The following is a 19,846-nucleotide window of genomic DNA, read 5'->3' as shown; positions in this document are numbered from 1 at the left end:
TTTCATTTCTTCCCCCCAATCCATATTCACCTACTACGTTTCCTTCTCTCCCTTTTCCTACTACCGAATTCCACTCACCTATGACTATTAAATTTTCGTCTTCCTTCACTATTTGAATAATTTCTTTTATTTGATCATACATTTCTTCAATTTCTTCGTCATCTGCAGAGCTAGTTGGCATACAGCCTTGTACTACTGTCGTAGGCGTGGGCTTCGTGTCTATCTTGGCCAAAAGTCTTGTTCCTCCTGCCACCGAACTTCACTAATTCCCACTATATCCAACTTTAACCTATCCATTTCCCTTTTTAAATTTTTTAACCTACCTGCCCGATTAAGGGATCTGACATTCCATGCTCCGATCCGTAGAACGCCAGTTTTCTTTCTCCTGATAACGACGTCCTCCTGAGTAGTCCTCGCAGTCCCAGCACAGCAAGGCCATTTTGGTTAGTGTTACGAGGCCAGATCAGTCAATCATCCAGACTGTTGTCCCTGCAACTACTGAAAACGCTGCTGCCCCTCTTCAGGAACCACACGTTTGTCTGGCCTCTCAATAGATACGCCTCCATTATGGTTGCACCTATGGTACAGCCATCTGTATCGCTGAGGCATGCAAGCCTCCCCACCAACGGCAAGGTCTATGGTTCATGGGGGGGCGTCAAGTATTAGATTTATTTAATCGTGTGGCTAGGGCCCCCCCCATCAGGCAGACTGGGTGCCTGTCTTTCAATTTGACTCCATTTCGGCGACCTGCAGTCGATGAGGATGATGATGAGGACAGCACCACATCCAGTCGCTGGGCGGAAAAAATTCCCCGACCCAGCCAGGAATTGAAGCTGACCATTCAGCTACTGGGGGCAGACAAGTATTAGATGAAAGTTCTCAATCATATTACTGAAAAAAATAAGTTAGTCTTGAAGTAGGAAAGTGGTGAAGAAGAAGCCATACATGGCAACTGGTTGTATATTCATGCAATTGTAACTTTATAACACAACAAATCTGACAAATGAACAAAGAAAACGCGAGTTGCGTGTAGTTTTTCAAATGAAGGACACTGATGATGCAAAAAAGACAAAATTAGAAAATTCAGCCTCTGTTCTAGTGGATTCTGGGGTCTGTGGCATTCCTGAATTTTTTGAGTCTGAAGACGTTAATCTATAAATAATCTTTCAAGATCAAATACGTGTAAACAACTTTTTTATAAGGTAAAATACAAACGATATATTGAAAGCCAGTTACCCTTCAGATGATAACCTTCCTCAACTATTTCGCAACTTCAGAAATAATCACTGAAAAGCTTTATTATGAAAGGCGAAATAAGTAGCTCAAACTGATATAAAAGTCACCGGTTGTTACCTAACAATTGGCAGCTTTATTGTTGCAGTTTTCCTAGCAGCAAATCTAAAATGTCACTTTGAACTCCTCCTGAAATTTGCAAACAATATGATATAGTAACTTTGTATTTCTCGTAGCTGTGTTACTTATACATCTTTTTACTACAGTCGCCTCTGCGTTATTTTTCTGCCGCTTTTTATCAGAAGACATGCCGTACAAACGAGCAAACAAGGGGGTGCATAGCAGACCGGTTGTGTGGTCAAGCAACTCATAGGCACGAAACGCGGATGCGTACATGTGTTCTATCCACTAGTTTTTGTGTGTGTAGGCTTATTCCCATGTGCCTGCGCCCTGTAACTGTTCACAAGGAAAGAGGCATCGTGTGGACTTCGCAGGCTTAATACAAAAACCTACAAATTTAGAATCTACTGTTTGTGTTTTGGGAGAATCATGATTGAAAGGTCGATGTCAAAACTCCAATAGACGGCTGCCTGTAAGAGATGCGGACGTGCTGCATTGGACATTAAATATTACTTATACCAGAAATTCTGATATTATGTTTGTAAAATATCTGCTATTACACAATCACTACGTTTACGTGTGACACATCTGCCGAAAGACGAAAACCGAATTTCAGCAACCGTTTCTCGCTGTCGTGTTTACACGCTATTGTCTGAAGCGGATTCACTATCACAGTTAAATATGGAGCCTGAAAAATCGCTGTTACAGTTTCTTGTTCAGTCAGCACAGTGGCAGTTTCTCTTAAATTAGACGAGTGTTAAAAGCTTCAGTTTAACATTTCGACTTATCCTGCACTGTGCAAAAAGCCACTCCATCCATATCAGCAGAAAATTTTTAAAAACATGACGAAAGCTGACCAGCGTAAGTGAGCGAAAATCGATTGGGGAAATGGAGCTCCGGCCACTAGAAGTGGATTTCCATAAACGATTTTGAAGCATGTACAAGACCACCCACAAGCGCTATTAGGAAATCGGTTTACGAAATCCGGTTTTGGGAGCCCTATGTGAACGGGGCGGAAGGTGTTTAGCTAAAAGGTCAAATAAATAAAATACTACGTGTCTTTGGCTACTCTGAATGATCATAGTACACTTCAAAGATCTTCGTTAATTGTGTAACATAGATTGGAAGACAGTTGTTTAGTTGTTGTTGTTTTAGTGTTTTGTGTAAGAATAGTTGAATCTGGTGGGTTTGGTATTTTGTTGAACAATGACTACCGCTGCCAGACCTACCTTCGAACCTGCCCGTGGTGGGCAGGGCAGAGGCGAGAAAGATTTGAGTGCAATTTCAAGACAGTATTCGAGCAGAGATTTGCCATCTCATAATAAACTGAAATACAGGTAAGATATAGCAAGCCCAGTGGATTTTTGAAACGTTTGCAGAGATTTACCTTTTGCGTTCTACAAATGTATTGGCTAAATTCTTTAGTTAGTTTCAGTCGTAGAGAACAGAAGTAGTTATTCATGAGCTTATTCTTACTATAAGTATCTAATAAATTTTGTATGTTGTACGTGAATAATGAATTAAAGATCTGCAGCCAGTAACAGCATAGCTACAAACATTGTGTGTTTGGTGTTTTTAAAAGTAATGACAGTCATGGGTCAACGTCTGTAGCCAACATGTACGGTTCACTATCTATACTTATAATTTTGCTTGTATGCCTGTAGGATCCATATACGTTTTGCAGTCCATATTCATACATCTGTTGATATGTAAACACCAGTAAATACACGTGTAAGCCTACATACATAATGACGAAAATGAAATAGCACAGTGGCAGATAATTTGTCTGTTTGGCCATATACCTTTTGATACCAGTACCTATGAGAAAAGTATATAGCCTACTGAAATAATGCTTCATTAACACTTTTATGATGTATGTGCCTGTCCGCTGTTTATAGTATTAGGCTGAGTAACAACCTGTTAATGGAAGTTTCTGTTCTTGTTGAAACATGCATCCTATTCAGCCTTAGCATGGAAAAAGCTTTCTCTCTCTCTGGTCCTCATGTTTTGAAAATAAATATATTAATTATTTTCACACATCAGCACTGTCTCTGGTCTCTGTGCTATCTCTACACTTCCTACTTGTTTGATGTGCATTTGCATTTGGGGGATTCCATTGTTAAGGGTGGGACAGTGGCACTACATTTTTCAACAGTCAAAAGCTAATATAACAAAAAAGTACAAAATAGAAGTAAATTAAAGAGTGATTGATCACATGAATAGTTGTTTTACCTTCTATTTAATTCCAGATGTCAGAAGTTTACAGCGTGAGCTGTTTCTCGTCTTTAAAACTTTGTCTTTGGTGGGACAGTAAATAGTCTCAGCATTGAATGTCCACCAACAATTTACAAGAACTGTCAATTTTGCACATATTTTCTTTTGAAAACATTGAATTCCCGCTATTAAAACAATTATCTACATGACAAAATATCAATAGATGTTACATGATTAATAATTACTTATGAAAATTGCAATCGAAGAACATCACAGTTTTTTGAGTTAAAATTAATTTGATCATATTTATTTTATATGAAAGAGCAGTTAATGTATTTGGAGCTCACTTCCCATGTAAATGATTTTGTAGAAAAAAATTGTTTCCTGTGTATAACATAACAGTATAGTATTACATTTAAGTCCTGGGTAGCTAATAGTTTTACTTTAAATAAATCCACAACCAAAAATGAACTATGCGGCTGACTATTCATCCAATTTCAATAATGTTTAAATTTCCCGAATACTCATAACGCAGTGTGTCCTTAAATGTTTAGACATCTGGATTTAGGAAACTAGCAAGCTTAGTCAAACTCAATGTAGGATGCATTCTTCTTGTCAAATTTGAACACCTTCAGTGAATCCCCTACTGATCTCGTACACACAGTCTGTATTTCTCCATATTTTTCAACAGCTCTCTATATGCAGTTGCAGTGTACCTGTACTTGGCTGACTACCTTCTTGCAGTTTGAAACTCAGCCAAAGTAAATAGTCCGGGGATGAACTTTTCCATAGCAGGTTCTGAGCTTGTAACTACTTTGAGATAGTATGTCTGCAGGTCATGGAGACATGATCAATCATCATTCATCTCAGATTCTGTGTAGCTGAGAGAATATATGTAGCGTGTAAGTTGAAAAAACTTGATTTCACTGGTTTTTCTCCATGGCATAGTCCATACCATTTTGAAGATGCGAATTTTGGAAACATTTGTATCTCTGGAATAGTTCTATTTTTTTTTTTTGAAAGACAATTGCTTTATGATTACAATGAAATGATCCATTTGGACTTATTTGTCAAAGTTATTTTACTATAGTGTTCTGAACATTTTTTATAATTTATGGATTTTTTTTCCAAAAATGCCAATACATAAAATTTTGATTTTTTTCTGGTGATTAGTACCATATAGTTCTACATTCCCTGTAAAGGAGAGCTTCCACTTTTAGGTTGAACAGGTTTTATAAACTACTGAAATTTTTGCCATACATACAATGTGTTTTATGACCACATTGTCACATAACAGACTGATAAAGCTGTATTTAACATTTAGTTTTGTAAGATGAACAGGAGACTAATTTTTCAAGCATTTTAAATGGTTCCAAAATGCATGTGAAAGGTCCAAAGACTCAAAGGTTTGGATTTTTATAACTTCTGTGCAATCTATTTTGTACTGAAATTAGCCAGTGAATGAACTAAAAATGTCTTACACTGCTTCAGTATTTTCGTTTGATACCTTCCTGCTGAACCAATAGGAACTGGAGCAGTTAACAATCTTCAAAACATTGTGAACAGGAAGTAAGCGCTGATAGCATTGTTGCTGTTGCTGGAAACCTATAAGCAGCAGGTGGTCCATGTGGTACGGTAATATAAAGTTCACTACAATTTCATTTAACTCATAATTGGTGTCTGTAATCTCTGCAATCCAGCGGTCAGTCATACACACACACCACAAACATCCCCCCACTCAGGTTTTGAATCTGATTATTATCCAGCTGTTTCTGAAGTGTTGGCCGAACAAATGGAATTTCTTCTTTCTTGCTCTTTAAAGTGTGTGCAATTTGAATTCGCCCATTACTTTGAGTCTAAAAATGTGACTTTGAATTCCTTTCATGGGAGTAGTTTGGTTCGACCATTCTTCATTTTTCTGCTCACAGAATTCTTCGATTTCCTCTTTGGATAAAATAATGAGGGCTGTGGATGTGTAACATTTCATGACTCTTGTAAAATCCTCAGCATTTTTGGTATTGGCTTGGAAAGATTATGTTTTGAAGCATGGTGTTTCAGCAGGCCCACACCATCAAAAGGCCCCTCCCTGTGACCAGTAGCACTGTATACCCAGCCATTCAGCATGAGCGACTTACTCAATTCAAACAGCTGGTAGACTAATGATTTTTAAAATGGCTAGGAGCACCATCAGAAATAATGATGATCTTCTCTGCCCCTGTTTGCAGTTGAAGAATTTTACGCATTGCTAGCAAAGCATGTGCTAAGTCATGTCCTGTGTCATCACTTATAACTACAACACTTGTGGTTTTGTTATGAAAATATGTCACTCCTGTAAAAATTGAAACCTGGTCATTACTCCAATGATGCCCTTGCACATCTTGTAGGAGAATTATGGACCAGTTCTGAGCAAAACCACAGTGAAGCACTAAACATAGTCCTTCAGCTTGTACACACCCTTTCACTTCTGCAGTGCATTGTTGTTGCAATTTCTTGAGATGCCGTTGTGTTACTGCTTTCACTGACCATTTACCAAGTTCATCATTGAAACTGTCAAAGGCAACAGTTTTCTTAATTAGTTTATTTCCCTCCCATGTTGCATATGTAATTTCTGCAGTTACCTGCTACGTCTTCCAGGCCAAGTGTCTGTAAAGACAGTCACCACATTCTTGAAACAAACAAGTCTCTCACTTTATGTCACAGACTACTAATGACTTCACATGCCCAACCAATGTGTCATATGTTATGTGCTCCAGTAAGTTCCCAAACAAAGTTCAAAATTATGCAGTAGGGTCATTCCACACCAAGTGGTCTAAAACTGAAAAAAGTTCCCACCATCATGGTCTCCAATTTTCGTCAAATTTTAACTGTAGCTTTAGTCAAGTGTTGAAGTAAGTTTCCCAAGATTTCAGGCCTCTAGCTGCAATAGCTGCTGATCTAGACCCCCTTGTCTGAAGTGTACTTAGTCCATGTGCATGCAACATAAAAAAAATGTCATATTTGGAGTCTAATAAAATCGAAACTAATTCATAAGAATGGTTAGTAAGATGCGACCCTGTACAGTTTTTTTTGCTGATTCCAACGAAATTATGTATAACATTACTCATGCAAACCCCGGTCAAATAACTCGACTCAAAGTATACTTCAAAATTTGTCGTGACACAACGCGACAAATTTTGACCAATATTAAGACTGCAATGATTTCCTTGCAGTTGAAGATATGGACTTGAACTTTTGGCCAAGCTTCATGCTTGTGCTAGACATAATGCAGCCGGATTTGCAATGATCCAGGCCATATGGTCGCCCTGCAGTATCTCTTCAAATTAGGCAGTGTCAGCACAAACGGTAAAATTTACCAAAGTTTCAAGCCAATTACTAAAAAATAGTTGGCCTGAATCTGCTTGTGAATAGTATCACCTAAAAGAGAAACTCTTGCTCTACAAGACTGACATTTGTTTTTTTTGCAACGCGACCATTAAGTACTCATTAACTCACATCAAAGTTGTTATATTTTGTATGCGCGATGCACTAATTTTTCTTCATTTCTAGGAATTTGAATCTTAATAGTCGCTTAGAATTACTGATATAATTGGATATTTCATTCGTGTTTTATTCAGTGATTGGCCAGTGAGAGATGTCAGAAGTTAATGAAGAAGAAGAATCGTTGGCCCCCTGTTCAATTGGAAAAGATGCTGCTGCATCGAAGTGCCATGTTATCTTCTATGCTAAGAAGACTGGATTCAAAGCGTTTAGTGATTTCACAGAATGTGACCAGAAATTGCTTGTTTCGCGTTCAGAAGCCAAACTTGACGAAAATTCCATCATTTGCTTCCACCATGAAGCCCTCTTCCTACATGAATATCAAGCGATGCAAAAGAAATGTTGCAATCCATTCAAGAAGAGGAATCACAATGTAAAAGCTGGACTTAGACTGCTTGATAATGAAACAGCTGCCAAACTTTGCCTGTTAAAGAAAAAAGAAGTGATTGATATAAAACCTGGTCAGAAGCTTTGCCCTCGCTGCATGTCGGCACTGAACCAAAAGCTAGAAGATTCATCATCACTATCAACCCAATCTGAACAAGATTTCACAACGGATGAAACTGAACCAGCCATCAACAAAAGTTTATCATTTATTGGTGCTTCACCATTGAAAAGAAGACAACTAAGTAAAAGAGATAAGCAAAGCTATGCAAAAAGAAAGATCTTGGATGCACAAAGTTTAATTGGGAATCAAATTGCTGCTGCTGTAGGAATCAATTACGATGAACAGCCAAGTTCAAGTAAAAGTCGCCCATGCAATAATTGTGCAGATCTTGATAATCTTATAGAAGAGTTGAAAGAAAAATGTAAAGTGTCAAATCGTAGGACAAAAGTTCAAATATTGACCTTGGTTCCAAGAAGCTGGACAATTAAAGATACGACAACAGCATTTAATGTATCAGAAAGAATGGTAAAGCAAGCGAGAAAACTGAAGAATGAGCAAGGTGTTCTAGCTTTTCCAGCAAATCGGCAAGGAAGGAAGCTTTCAGATGAAGTTGTTCAGAAAGTACATGACTTTTTTCAAGATGACGAATTCAGCAGACTTTGTCCAGGGAAGAAAGACTGTGTGCCTGTGAGAATTTCAGGAACAAAGGTGTACAAGCAAAAGCGGTTGTTGCTTTGCAATTTGAAGGAAATGTACGTGTCTTATCAGAAGCAAAATGGACCAGAAATTGGCTTCTCAAAGTTTTGCGAGCTTAGACCAAAATGGTGTGTTACAGTTGGCTCTGCTGGAATGCACTCAGTTTGTGTCTGTACAATACACCAAAATGTCAAGCTTATGCTCACTGGTGCATCAATCAATGAAGACTACAAGGAAATTCTTAGCAAAGCTGTTTGCAGCTTGGAAAACAAGGATTGTATGCTTCATCGTTGTGAAAACTGCCCTGGTCCAGAAGGTGTAGAAGCAGTTATTGCAACATATTTTGAAGATAATGACCCTGAAGAACTGATTGAGTACAAACAATGGATTCATACCGACAGGGATACTTTAGAAACAAAGCAGCTTTCAACAGAAGAGTATGTTGAAGATATTGCAGCAAAAATTTGGAACCTGTCTTGTCATCACTACATTGCCAAGCATCAAAGCCAGCACCTGAAAGCTCTCAAAACTGATTTGAAAGAAGGCGAATTCATAATACTAATGGATTTTGCTGAAAACTATTCATTTATTGTTCAAGATGCAGTGCAAGGCTTTCACTGGGAAAACAGTCAAGCAACAGTTCATCCATTTGTAGTCTACTACTGTGAAAACGAAGAGGTGCAATGTGTGAATCTTTGTGTTATTAGTGACTGCCTTCGACACGATACGATTACTGTCCATGTTTACATTGGAAAAGTAATCAATTACCTGAAGATGCAATTTTCCAAAATAAGCCACATCCACTACTTCAGTGATGGTTCAGCTGCACAATATAAGAATTTCAAGAATTTTCTCAACTTATGCTATCACAAAGAAGATTTTGAAATAACAGCAGAATGGAATTTCTTTGGAACAAGCCATGGAAAGTCGCCTTGTGATGGCATTGGAGGCACAACAAAACGGTTGGCAGCAAGAGCAAGTTTGCAACGTCCATATGAAAACCAGATTCTAACACCCAAAGATCTTTTCAACTTCTGCAATGATAATATCAATGGAATCAAATTCTTTTTCATCAGCAAAGAGGAAGTTGAAGAAGAAAAAGCTTCTCAAGAAGAAAGATTCCTGCAAGGGCACACTCTAGCTGGCACAAGAGAAAACCACCATTTTTTGCCCATTGATATGACGACAATTAAGGTCAGTAGAGTTTCTAATGATGCGACATCTTTTTTGGCCAAAATTAGTGCTGCTGAAGTAGTAGTTCAAGTCATGGATCTTCAGCCTGGGCAGTATGTTGCTTGCATTTATGAAAAGAAATGGTGGATTGGAAACATCGTTGAAATCTCAGTCGAACAGAAAGATGCTTTCATAAGCTTTATGCATCCTCATGGTCCTGCAAGTTCATTTTATTGGCCCTTAAGACGTGATACTTGCTGGATTCCAGAACAACTTATCATTGGTGTTATTCCAGCTCCATCAGTGACATCATCTGGTCGGCAATACAGTTTTCCTGAAAGCATTCTCTTGCAAATCAACGATGCTTCCAGAATGATGAAGTAACTGAGGAAGACAGGCTTGGGAACCTGCATAAAGAAACCCACAATCAGGCTTGGGATCCTGTGGTAAAGACACCCTGTAATCAGGCTTGGGAACCTGCAGTAAAGATACCCACCCGTGGCTGTTACTGCATGGCTATCGGGCGTGGCCCCTATGGCGATGGGGATGCTGGTTTTATTGTGATAACCAGTAATGGCTCAGCCATCATGGACCAACGCAGGGCACTGCGCACACAAAATATAAGATACTTTGACCTGAGTAAATAAGCACTTAATGGAAGCGTTGCAAAAGAAAAATATATCCATCTCGTAGAGCAAGAGTTTCTCTTTCAGATGATACTATTCACAATTAAATCCAGGCTGACTATTTTGTAGTAATGGGCTTTGAACTTTGGTAAATAAAGCCATTTGCGCTGACACTGCCAAATTTGAAGAGATTTTGCAAGGCGACTATAAAGCCTGGGTAGTTGGAAATCCAGCTGTATTATGTCCAGCACAAAGATAAGACTTGGTAAAAAGTTCAAGTCCATATCTTTATCTGCAAGGAAATTATTGCAGTCTGAATATTGGTCAAAATTTGTCGCATTAAGTCACGACAGAATTAGGGGTACACTTTGAGTCGACTTGTTTGACCGGATTTTGCATCAGTAATCTTATAATTAATTTCGTTTGAATCAGCACAAAAAACTGTACAGGGTCTCATCTTACTAACCATTCTTATGAATTGGTTTCAATTTTATGAGACCCCAAAAATGGCATTTTGTCTGATGTCGCGCGCATGCGAACTTACTACCCTTCAGACAAGGGGGTGTAGATCAGCAAGTATTGCAGCTAGAGGCTTGAAATCTTGAGAAACTTAATTTAGCACTTGACTAGTGCTACAGATAAAATTTGAAGAAAATTGGAGACATGATGGTGGGAAGGTTTAGACCACTTGGCATGGAATGACCCAGTACACACACAAACAGACATCTCTACGTGGGCATTGAACTACCCTCTTAGGTCATAGTGCATAAAATTTTGATCTTCCAGTATGTGAAGGTGTATAGTTGCTCTTGTTAATTTGCAAAAGTTTCTTTAATAGTGCAAGTCATGTACCTCTTCACTTTCAGAACTTTTTGGCCTTCAACTGTTACAGTTATAGTGTCTTTTTTGTCGGCACTCTGGTGAGAACAGTCCCCTTTATCTTCCAGATAAAATGACTGCACTATTTGAACTTGAGCTGCTTCTACAGGACCATAATAACGATCTGGTCTTTGAAGACTCATTTTACAGACCTCACATATTGTGATTTGTCTACCGTTTACTTTGATACTGATGGAATGTGGTTCAAAATTGTTTTATTTGAAAATGTCTCTGGAATAATAGTTAAACTTGCACCTTTTCACTGTAGAATGCACAATATTCAACAGCTGAATTGATATTTGTGAAAAATTCCTGGCAAGAGGTGCAAGAGTGCTTTGGTTCATTTTCTTCTGAAGATGGAATTTCTACTTTTTAGAGTGTGGTCAGTTTTTCTATAGGCTAGTGTATTCATCCATAGCTTTTTTAATTACTCTGTGCTTTCTTGATGCATAGTGCTTATGACTCGACTTCACTGACCGCTGTTTCTTAACAGGACTAACACCTAACTCTCTAGTTGACTGATTCAGGGTATTTAATTCTTCCTCTATTGGTGCAAAATCTGCATCATGTGCACCATGGGAGGCTTCACCTTGTTCAGATACTATTGTTGTTGTTATTCTGACAAAACATTCATACCACAAACATCTTCACTTTGAAACAGAGTTTTCTGATGAGAACACATACTTGTTTGTCTTATATATCACTCTTTTATGGATGTGCAAATAGTCACCACACTTCACTCTTCTGTGGCCCCAGTCAGAAGACATTTCAAACAGTGCTTTTCACAAAATACGCTGCAACTGTGTCAACTGGCAAATTCCTCACGAAAATGCAGAACTGGCTGGATGGTTGCGGATTTCTCAGAAGCCTCTTCAGTAAACAAATTAGCAATGAACAGTTACCATACAGAAACCTGCAATGAACAACCACGACAAAAAAACTTACAAGAAACTACAACAAAGTGTAATAAATATCTGCAGCAATGAAAGTGAAAAGAAATAACTGCAACAAAAAAGTGATACGAAATAACTGCAATAAAGACAATACAAATAAACATTGTAACAAAGAAATTAGAAGAAACAACTTCAGTGAAGACATACATTACGCTTGAAAGTTAAAAAAAAGACAGATTTTTCAAAATAATACCTGTCCAATTTAAAAGTTCTCCTTGACGGAGAATATAGTACTTCATAGTACTGATGAACAGAAAAAAATCGAACTTTTCTGGATAGGTATTTTTGAGAAACAATTTTTTTCTATAAGTTATAAAAAAATTCAAAAGGCGGCACTAAAATGTCTTTGATAGATATGTCCAAGTGGAGGATACCATTGTAATCTTAAAGCAATTATCTTTCAAATAAAAAAAGTTCTAACAAAATATCTAGAACTGTTAAGAGATACAGCATTTTAAAAATTTTTCCGAAATTCACTTCTTCAAAATGGTGTCACCAGTGTCATCTTTGGAGGCCTCTGTCTCAGGCCAGGAATTTTTTTTGGAGAAAACAAAAAATATGTGTTTCTTACTTACTCCAGAATATTAACATATGCTAAATTCAATAACCAGAAGGTAACCCCCCCCCCCCCCCCCTGCCTGAAGTTATACAGATTATGCCCCCCTTCAAAAAAAAAAAGTTTCTTTCATTGTCATTTACATGTAACGTTTCTGCACGCTGACTTTTCCTAGGTTGTTGTATTTTCAGCAAATTACCCTATGTAAGTTTGTGAGATTAAGTTTTCTTGTCTACTAAGAAATTCTGTTTTGCTCCCTTTTTAGGCAGGCTTTTCCATACATTTTTTTTGCGACAGCTGATTTTTTTTGTGGCATGCTATGGCCACCACATCTTCCATTCTGACTGTATACTATATTTCCTGTTTTCCTTAACCACCATGTTTTTTTCTGCTGTCTCTTGTCCTTCATATACATGTCTTTATGTTATAGAAAATCATTTCTGCCCTTTCATATTCTTTTCGTGTCATATTACTAGCTGTTATCTTCTGCATGCAAATTGAAGACGTGAAGGTAAGCAGTCACCATATAGTCGAATCTTTGGACAGTTAAAAAGCATGTAAACGAGAATGGAAGTGGTGCTAAGCTTTCAGACAGTGTCACCCTCCAGAGCTCTCATATCAATATTTCAGCATTGTGTGTACATGTTAATGCTATACTCTTTCACATGTTTAGGTATTCTGGAGATTGGCATTTAAATTTGTTGAGATTTCTTATCTCACGAATTTACTGTTGCTGTAATAATCCCTGTGTAGCGAAACAGGCTGAGTAGTGGAAATTTACTGCCGTTAACGAAATATGGCACAATGTTTGGATAGAATGACATTTTCGCATGGTTTGACTTGATGTGCTATGGATCACTTTTATGGAGCCTGTTTCTTGAGTGTTTTCAAGCCTGTGCTGCTTTCTTATAGAGAACATGGGCAAGGAACCACTGAGGAACTCAGATCACGAGACTTCCGCAAAGAACTGGAGGAAAGAGAACGTGAGAAAGAAAAGAACAATGCCAGGGATCGCCGAACCCAAGAGTCCAGTTCACAGTGAGTTTTCATACTTGCAAGTTGTTTATTGGAATGAGGCATATTTAATGATAATTGACAATCAATTTGTTTCTTTACTAGCAAGAGACCCAAGTTGGACCAGGTCCCTGCTGCAAGCCTAGATGCGGATGATCCATTAGATGAAGATGATTCAGATGATGGTGACAGTGATGATGATACAGCACAGTTGTTGGCTGAGTTACAGCGAATAAAAAAGGAACGTGCTATGGAACAGGCAAAAAGGGTGACTATCTACGCAACGTATTGTTGAGGAACATGTTCTGTAGATATTTATAATATAGACTGCAAAGAGATGTGATTCACGCTGTGAGCTTGAAGATATGAGCAACGGCTTCAGTGTTGACATTAGTCTACTTTTATAGCTTTTTTGTGGTAATAACAAGATAGTATTTTGGTGGAGGGTTTAAGCTCAAATCCTTATCCTGTCATTGTGTTTCTTATTTGTTGCAGTGTCCTTGAATCAGTTGAGGTAAAACTGGGATTTTTATTTTAGGAACACTACCAATAGTTCCTTCAGAACTTCTACTAATTTAATTCTCCACCATAATTGTATCAGTGTTGTTGGGACTTTGAACGTTTATTTAATTAATTTAAGTTCATTGTTTTGCTGTTTAAGTTTCCCTTTTCTTTTCGTTGTCATCACGTTGAATTTCAGATCCATCTCTACAAGGACTATATGGTCTAGTTTTGATTTTGGTTACAAACTCTGGACGTGAACTATGATAAAACATTTCGCTTTGCTCAAGAGCAATAGTGATAAATAGCAACCATAACAGAAATAGTACATTTCTTTCCCTTCTGCTGTTTTTTCAGTGTTCTTTCACTTTCATTCTGAAGTTTCATTCAACCCTCTTTCTCTACACTTACATTTTTCTGTTAAGAAATAAAATGAAAAGTTAATAACAAGAAAGGATTTATTTAGAACAAGGAGTGTTTAGGTATTATATAATGTCACAGTTTGTCTCACAAATCTAGAATACTCAAATAAGATTATTTTATTTGTGAAAAGCATGAAATAGTGAAAGTTCCAGCAGTTTTTGAATGTTTAGGAATTTCAAATGTATGCCATCTGTGAGGTAGGCCTATATGTTGAATCATTTACTTGCAAATCAATCTCAGAGATTATAGCTGAGATAAAACTGATTATGAAGTCCTCATGTTAGGAAATGCAAAACATATGCTGTAGTCTTCCCTGCTCATTCATGGTTGCCTCTTGTGTGTGTGCCATCCTTTGGAGATTTCTTTATCAACCATGGGTTTTTGGGCTACCTTGTCAATTTTCCATTGCTTTGTTGTGAATTTACAACATTGTTATGATTTCCTGATTCACACTAAAGGTTATGGATATTTATAAAGCATGATATTAAATATAGATGTACTTGAACACATTTTGTTGACTATCATAGTATTCACATTACTAGTAAGTTCTCCGTCTATAATAACCTCAGTGTTGCTTGGACTTTGTCCAAGTTTTTTGCAGTATTATGCTTCAAGTAAACAGATGACATAACACAATGAGCACCAGTTTTTATACATGTACCATATCTTATTACTGTTGCATTTTTTGACACCAGCTGAAAACATTGCTACGAGGATTTGTCATTCAAACTTCCTGATATGGAACAGTGTCAGATGACAACAACAGGGAATGGTCTTTCTATAGATGATGGAGAGAAAGAAAGAGGTTATAAACCACTAGTTAAAACTCCAAATATACTCGTGTTTGGTTTAAGTCTAGCTATTGATACCCAGTCAGAAAATCCCCATCAGCATACCCAAATAATCTCCCGCTTTGCTTGATTTTTAGTTATTTCTTTGCAAAGTCAGTACTTTTATTAGAATCAGTAATATAATAATAAAAATAATAATAATTATTATAATGTTCTGCCAGTCGTAAAAGGTGATGAAAAGAACAAACCACTAATAGGGCTAACCCCCCTTTTAGTATTATTAGTTGGTTCAGGACAGAACTAAAGAAGCCTCGGACAAGTGCCATCATGGTCGGGGACGACGCTTGAACCCTATGCCCGCCCACAATGGTAACGACACTGCTAGCCAACTGGAAAATGATTTAAATCCAAATAGAGGTGTTTTGCAGGATATGCTTCCTGCAACCACCCTAGAAGGAAAACAAAGGCAGAGGATGAGATGGTCAGATGAAGTTAATCGACACCTCATGTTCTGTTATTACCAAGCAACAAACCTAGGAACCAACACAACTGGATACAGATCACAAGTATACACAACATTTATTACCAGATACCCAGAATTAAAATTTTTAACAGAACAACGTCTACCTGATCAGATCCGTGTAATAATAAAAAATAACAGGATACCCCAGTCAGAATTAGAAAACATCAAACAACAAGTACAACAAATACTGGAACAAAATAATGTGCAATCAGAAGAAGAAGAAAATACAGTAATGGACTCAAACATCCCAGAGCAAACAAACAAAGAACAACACGCATCAATTAAACAATCAGAGGAAAACGAAATCTTAAGACAGCCACCAGAACAAGCACAAATAGAACACGAAGTGACACACATGTTAGATATAGAAGAAAAATTTCAGCTGACATATATAGAATACAAAGACACAAATACAGACATTAGACCATTCTTGCATAGACCGCCAAATAACCCACAAGTCGAAACAACAATAAAAACTATCAACACAATCATACACAACAAAATAAATGAAAACACAACTATGGAAGAGTTACAACTACTGGTTTATATAGGAGCACTCACTACACTAAATATACACACTAGGCAGAGATCAGAACCAACCAACACACAGAAGAAACCCACAAAACCAGCATGGCAACACAGGCTACAGATCAGAATAGAAAAACTGAGAAAAGACATCGGACAGCTAACACAATTTATAAGAAATGAAATGTCAGAAAAAAAACGAAAAAGGTTAGGTAAAATCTCACAACAAGAAGTGATAGAGCAATTAGATGAAAAGAAGCAGAAATTACAAGCATTGGCCAAACGACTTAGAAGATACAAAAAAAGTGAAAATAGAAGGAAACAAAACCAAACATTCAACACAAACCAAAAGAAATTTTACCAGACAATAGATAACACACACATTAAAATAGACAATCCACCAAACATAACAGACATGGAACACTTCTGGAGCAACATATGGTCAAACCCGGTACAACGTAACAGGCATGCACGGTGGATACAAGCAGAAACAGATACATACAAGATGATACCACAAATGCCTGAAGTGATAATTTTGCAACATGAAGTCACCCAAGCAATTAATTCTACTCACAATTGGAAAGCCCCTGGAAAAGATAAAATAGCAAATTTCTGGCTAAAAGAGTTCACCTCAACACATTCACATCTAACTAAATTATTTAACAGTTACATTGCAGACCCATACACATTCCCTGATACACATACACTTGGAATAACTTATCTGAAATCTAAAGATCAAGCAGACACAGCAAAACCAGCTAAATATCGCCCCATAACATGCCTACCAACAATATGCAAAATATTAACTTCAGTCATTACACAGAAATTAATGACACATACAACACGGAACAAAATTATAAATGAAGAACAAAAAGACTGTTGCAAAGGAGCATGAGGATGTAAAGAGCAACTGATAATAGATGCAGAGGTGACATATCAAGCTAAAACTAAACAAAGGTCGCTACACTATGCATACATTGATTACCAAAAAGCTTTTGATAGTGTACCCCACTCATGGTTACTACAAATATTGGAAATATACAAAGTAGATCCTAAATTGATACAGTTCCTAAACATAGTAATGAAAAATTGGAAAACCACACTTAATATCCAAACAAATTCAAATAATATCACATCACGGCAAATACAGATTAACCATGGAATATACCAAGGAGACTCATTAAGTCCTTTCTGGTTCTGCCTTGCTCTGAACCCACTATCCAACATGCTAAATAATACAAATTATGGATACATATAAAAACAAAGATGAGGTGACTTACCAAACAAAAGCGCTGGCAGGTCGATAGACACACAAACAAACACAAACATACACACAAAATTCAAGCTTTCGCAACAAACTGTTGCCTCATCAGGAAAGAGGGAAGGAGAGGGGAAGACGAAAGGAAGTGGGTTTTAAGGGAGAGGGTAAGGAGTCATTCCAATCCCGGGAGCGGAAAGACTTACCTTAGGGGGAAAAAAGGACAGGTATACACTCACACACACGCACCCGTATCATCTAACACAGCCACACATTGATCAAGATGCATCCAACACATGGCTAAGAAAAGGCAATATATACAGTGAGACAGAAGGATTCATGATTGCAATACGGGATCAAACAATAAACACCAGATATTACAGCAAGCATATTATTAAAGATCCCAATACCACAACAGATAAATGCAGACTTTGCAAACAACAAATAGAAACAGTAGATCACATCACAAGCGGATGTACAATACTAGCAAATACAGAATACCCCAGAAGACATGACAATGTAGCAAAAATAATACATCAACAACTTGACATACAACATAAACTAATAAAACAACATGTTTCCACATACAAGTATGCACCCTCTCCCTTAAAACCCACTTCCTTTCGTCTTCCCCTCTCCTTCCCTCTTTCCTGATGAGGCAACAGTTTGTTGCGAAAGCTTGAATTTTGTGTGTTTGTTTGTGTGTCTATCGACCTGCCAGCGCTTTTGTTCAGTAAGTCACCTCATCTTTGTTTTTATATATAATTTTTCCCACGTTGAATGTTTCCTTCCATTATATTGAAATTATGGATACAATATTACTGGAAAATACCCACACAAAATCACACATTTGCTATACATGGATGATCTAAAACTACTGGCAGCAACAAATCAACAACTCAATCAATTACTAAAGATAACAGAAGTATTCAGCAATGATATAAATATGGCTTTTGGAACAGACAAATGTAAGAAAAATAGCATAGTCAAGGGAAAACACACTAAACAAGAAGATTATATATTGGATAATCACAGCGACTGCATAGAAGCGATGGAAAAAACAGATACCTATAAATATCTAGGATACAGACAGAAAATAGGAATAGATAATACAAATATTAAAGAAGAACTAAAAGAAAAATATAGACAAAGACTAACAAAAATACTGAAAACAGAATTGACAGTAAGAAACAAGACAAAAGCTATAAATACTTATGCTATACCAATATTGACCTACTCATTTGGAGTAGTGAAATGGAGTAACACAGACCTAGAAGCACTCAATACACTTACACGATCACAATGCCACAAATATAGAATACATCACATACATTCAGCAACAGAAAGATTCACATTAAGCAGAAAGGAAGGAGGAAGGGGATTTATCGACATAAAAAAACCTACATTATGGACAGGTAGACAATTTAAGAAAAGTCTTTATAGAACAAGCAGAAACTAGCCAAATATACAAAGCAATCACTCATATAAATACATCGGCTACACCACTGCAATTTCATAACCACTTCTACAACCCTTTAGATCACATAACATCAACAGATACGAAGAAAGTAAATTGGAAAAAGAAAACACTATATGGCAAGCACCCGTATCATCTAACACAGCCACACATTGATCAAGACGCATCCAACACATGGCTAAGAAAAGGCAATATATACAGTGAGACAGAAGGATTCATGATTGCAATACGGGATCAAACAATAAACACCAGATATTACAGCAAGCATATTATTAAAGATCCCAATACCACAACAGATAAATGCAGACTTTGCAAACAACAAATAGAAACAGTAGATCACATCACAAGCGGATGTACAATACTAGCAAATACAGAATACCCCAGAAGACATGACAATGTAGCAAAAATAATACATCAACAACTTGCCATACAACATAAACTAATAAAACAACATGTTTCCACATACAAGTATGCACCCCAGAATGTACTGGAGAATGATGAATACAAATTATTCTGGAACAGAACCATTATAACAGATAAAACAACACCACATAACAAACCTGACATCATACTCACCAATAAAAAGAAGAAATTAACACAACTAATCGAAATATCCATACCCAATACAACAAATATACAAAAGAAAACAGGAGAAAAAAATTGAAAAATACATCCAACTGGCTGAGGAAGTCAAGGACATGTGGCATCAGGATAAAGTTGACATTATACCAATTATACTATAACACAGCCTGATTATAATTAAACTTTCACTACTTGGGCCAGTGTAGACAGAAAATATGTATGAGTACCCAACTGTATAGGAATGACGCTCACTCAGACTGTACACAGCTGAATTTGCGTTGTTAGTAGTGTTAGTGTCATGACTAGCTGTTAGGATCCAGTGCTAGTATGGTTATGTAGGCTTGAAACACAAGTGTGCATTACAGTTGCAGACAGTC

The 19,846-nt window shown here is 37.2% G+C and overlaps 1 protein-coding gene across 1 annotated transcript in view; it reads left to right on the top strand.

The window, feature by feature from the left end:
- The first annotated feature begins 2,246 nt into the window (after positions 1-2,246).
- LOC124594860 (protein CWC15 homolog) overlaps positions 2,247-19,846 on the top strand; it is a 41,866-nt gene continuing 24,266 nt past the window's right edge. The window contains exons 1-3 of the mRNA XM_047133323.1: positions 2,247-2,690; positions 13,288-13,413; positions 13,495-13,657. Of these exons, the coding sequence (XP_046989279.1) occupies positions 2,560-2,690; positions 13,288-13,413; positions 13,495-13,657 (420 nt within the window). The 5' untranslated portion in view covers positions 2,247-2,559. The remainder of the gene's footprint in view (positions 2,691-13,287; positions 13,414-13,494; positions 13,658-19,846) is intronic.

This window comes from Schistocerca americana, chromosome 2 (assembly GCF_021461395.2).
Source record: "Schistocerca americana isolate TAMUIC-IGC-003095 chromosome 2, iqSchAmer2.1, whole genome shotgun sequence".
NCBI classification, from domain to species: Eukaryota; Metazoa; Arthropoda; class Insecta; order Orthoptera; family Acrididae; genus Schistocerca; species Schistocerca americana.
This window is presented reverse-complemented; position numbering and strand designations above follow the sequence as displayed.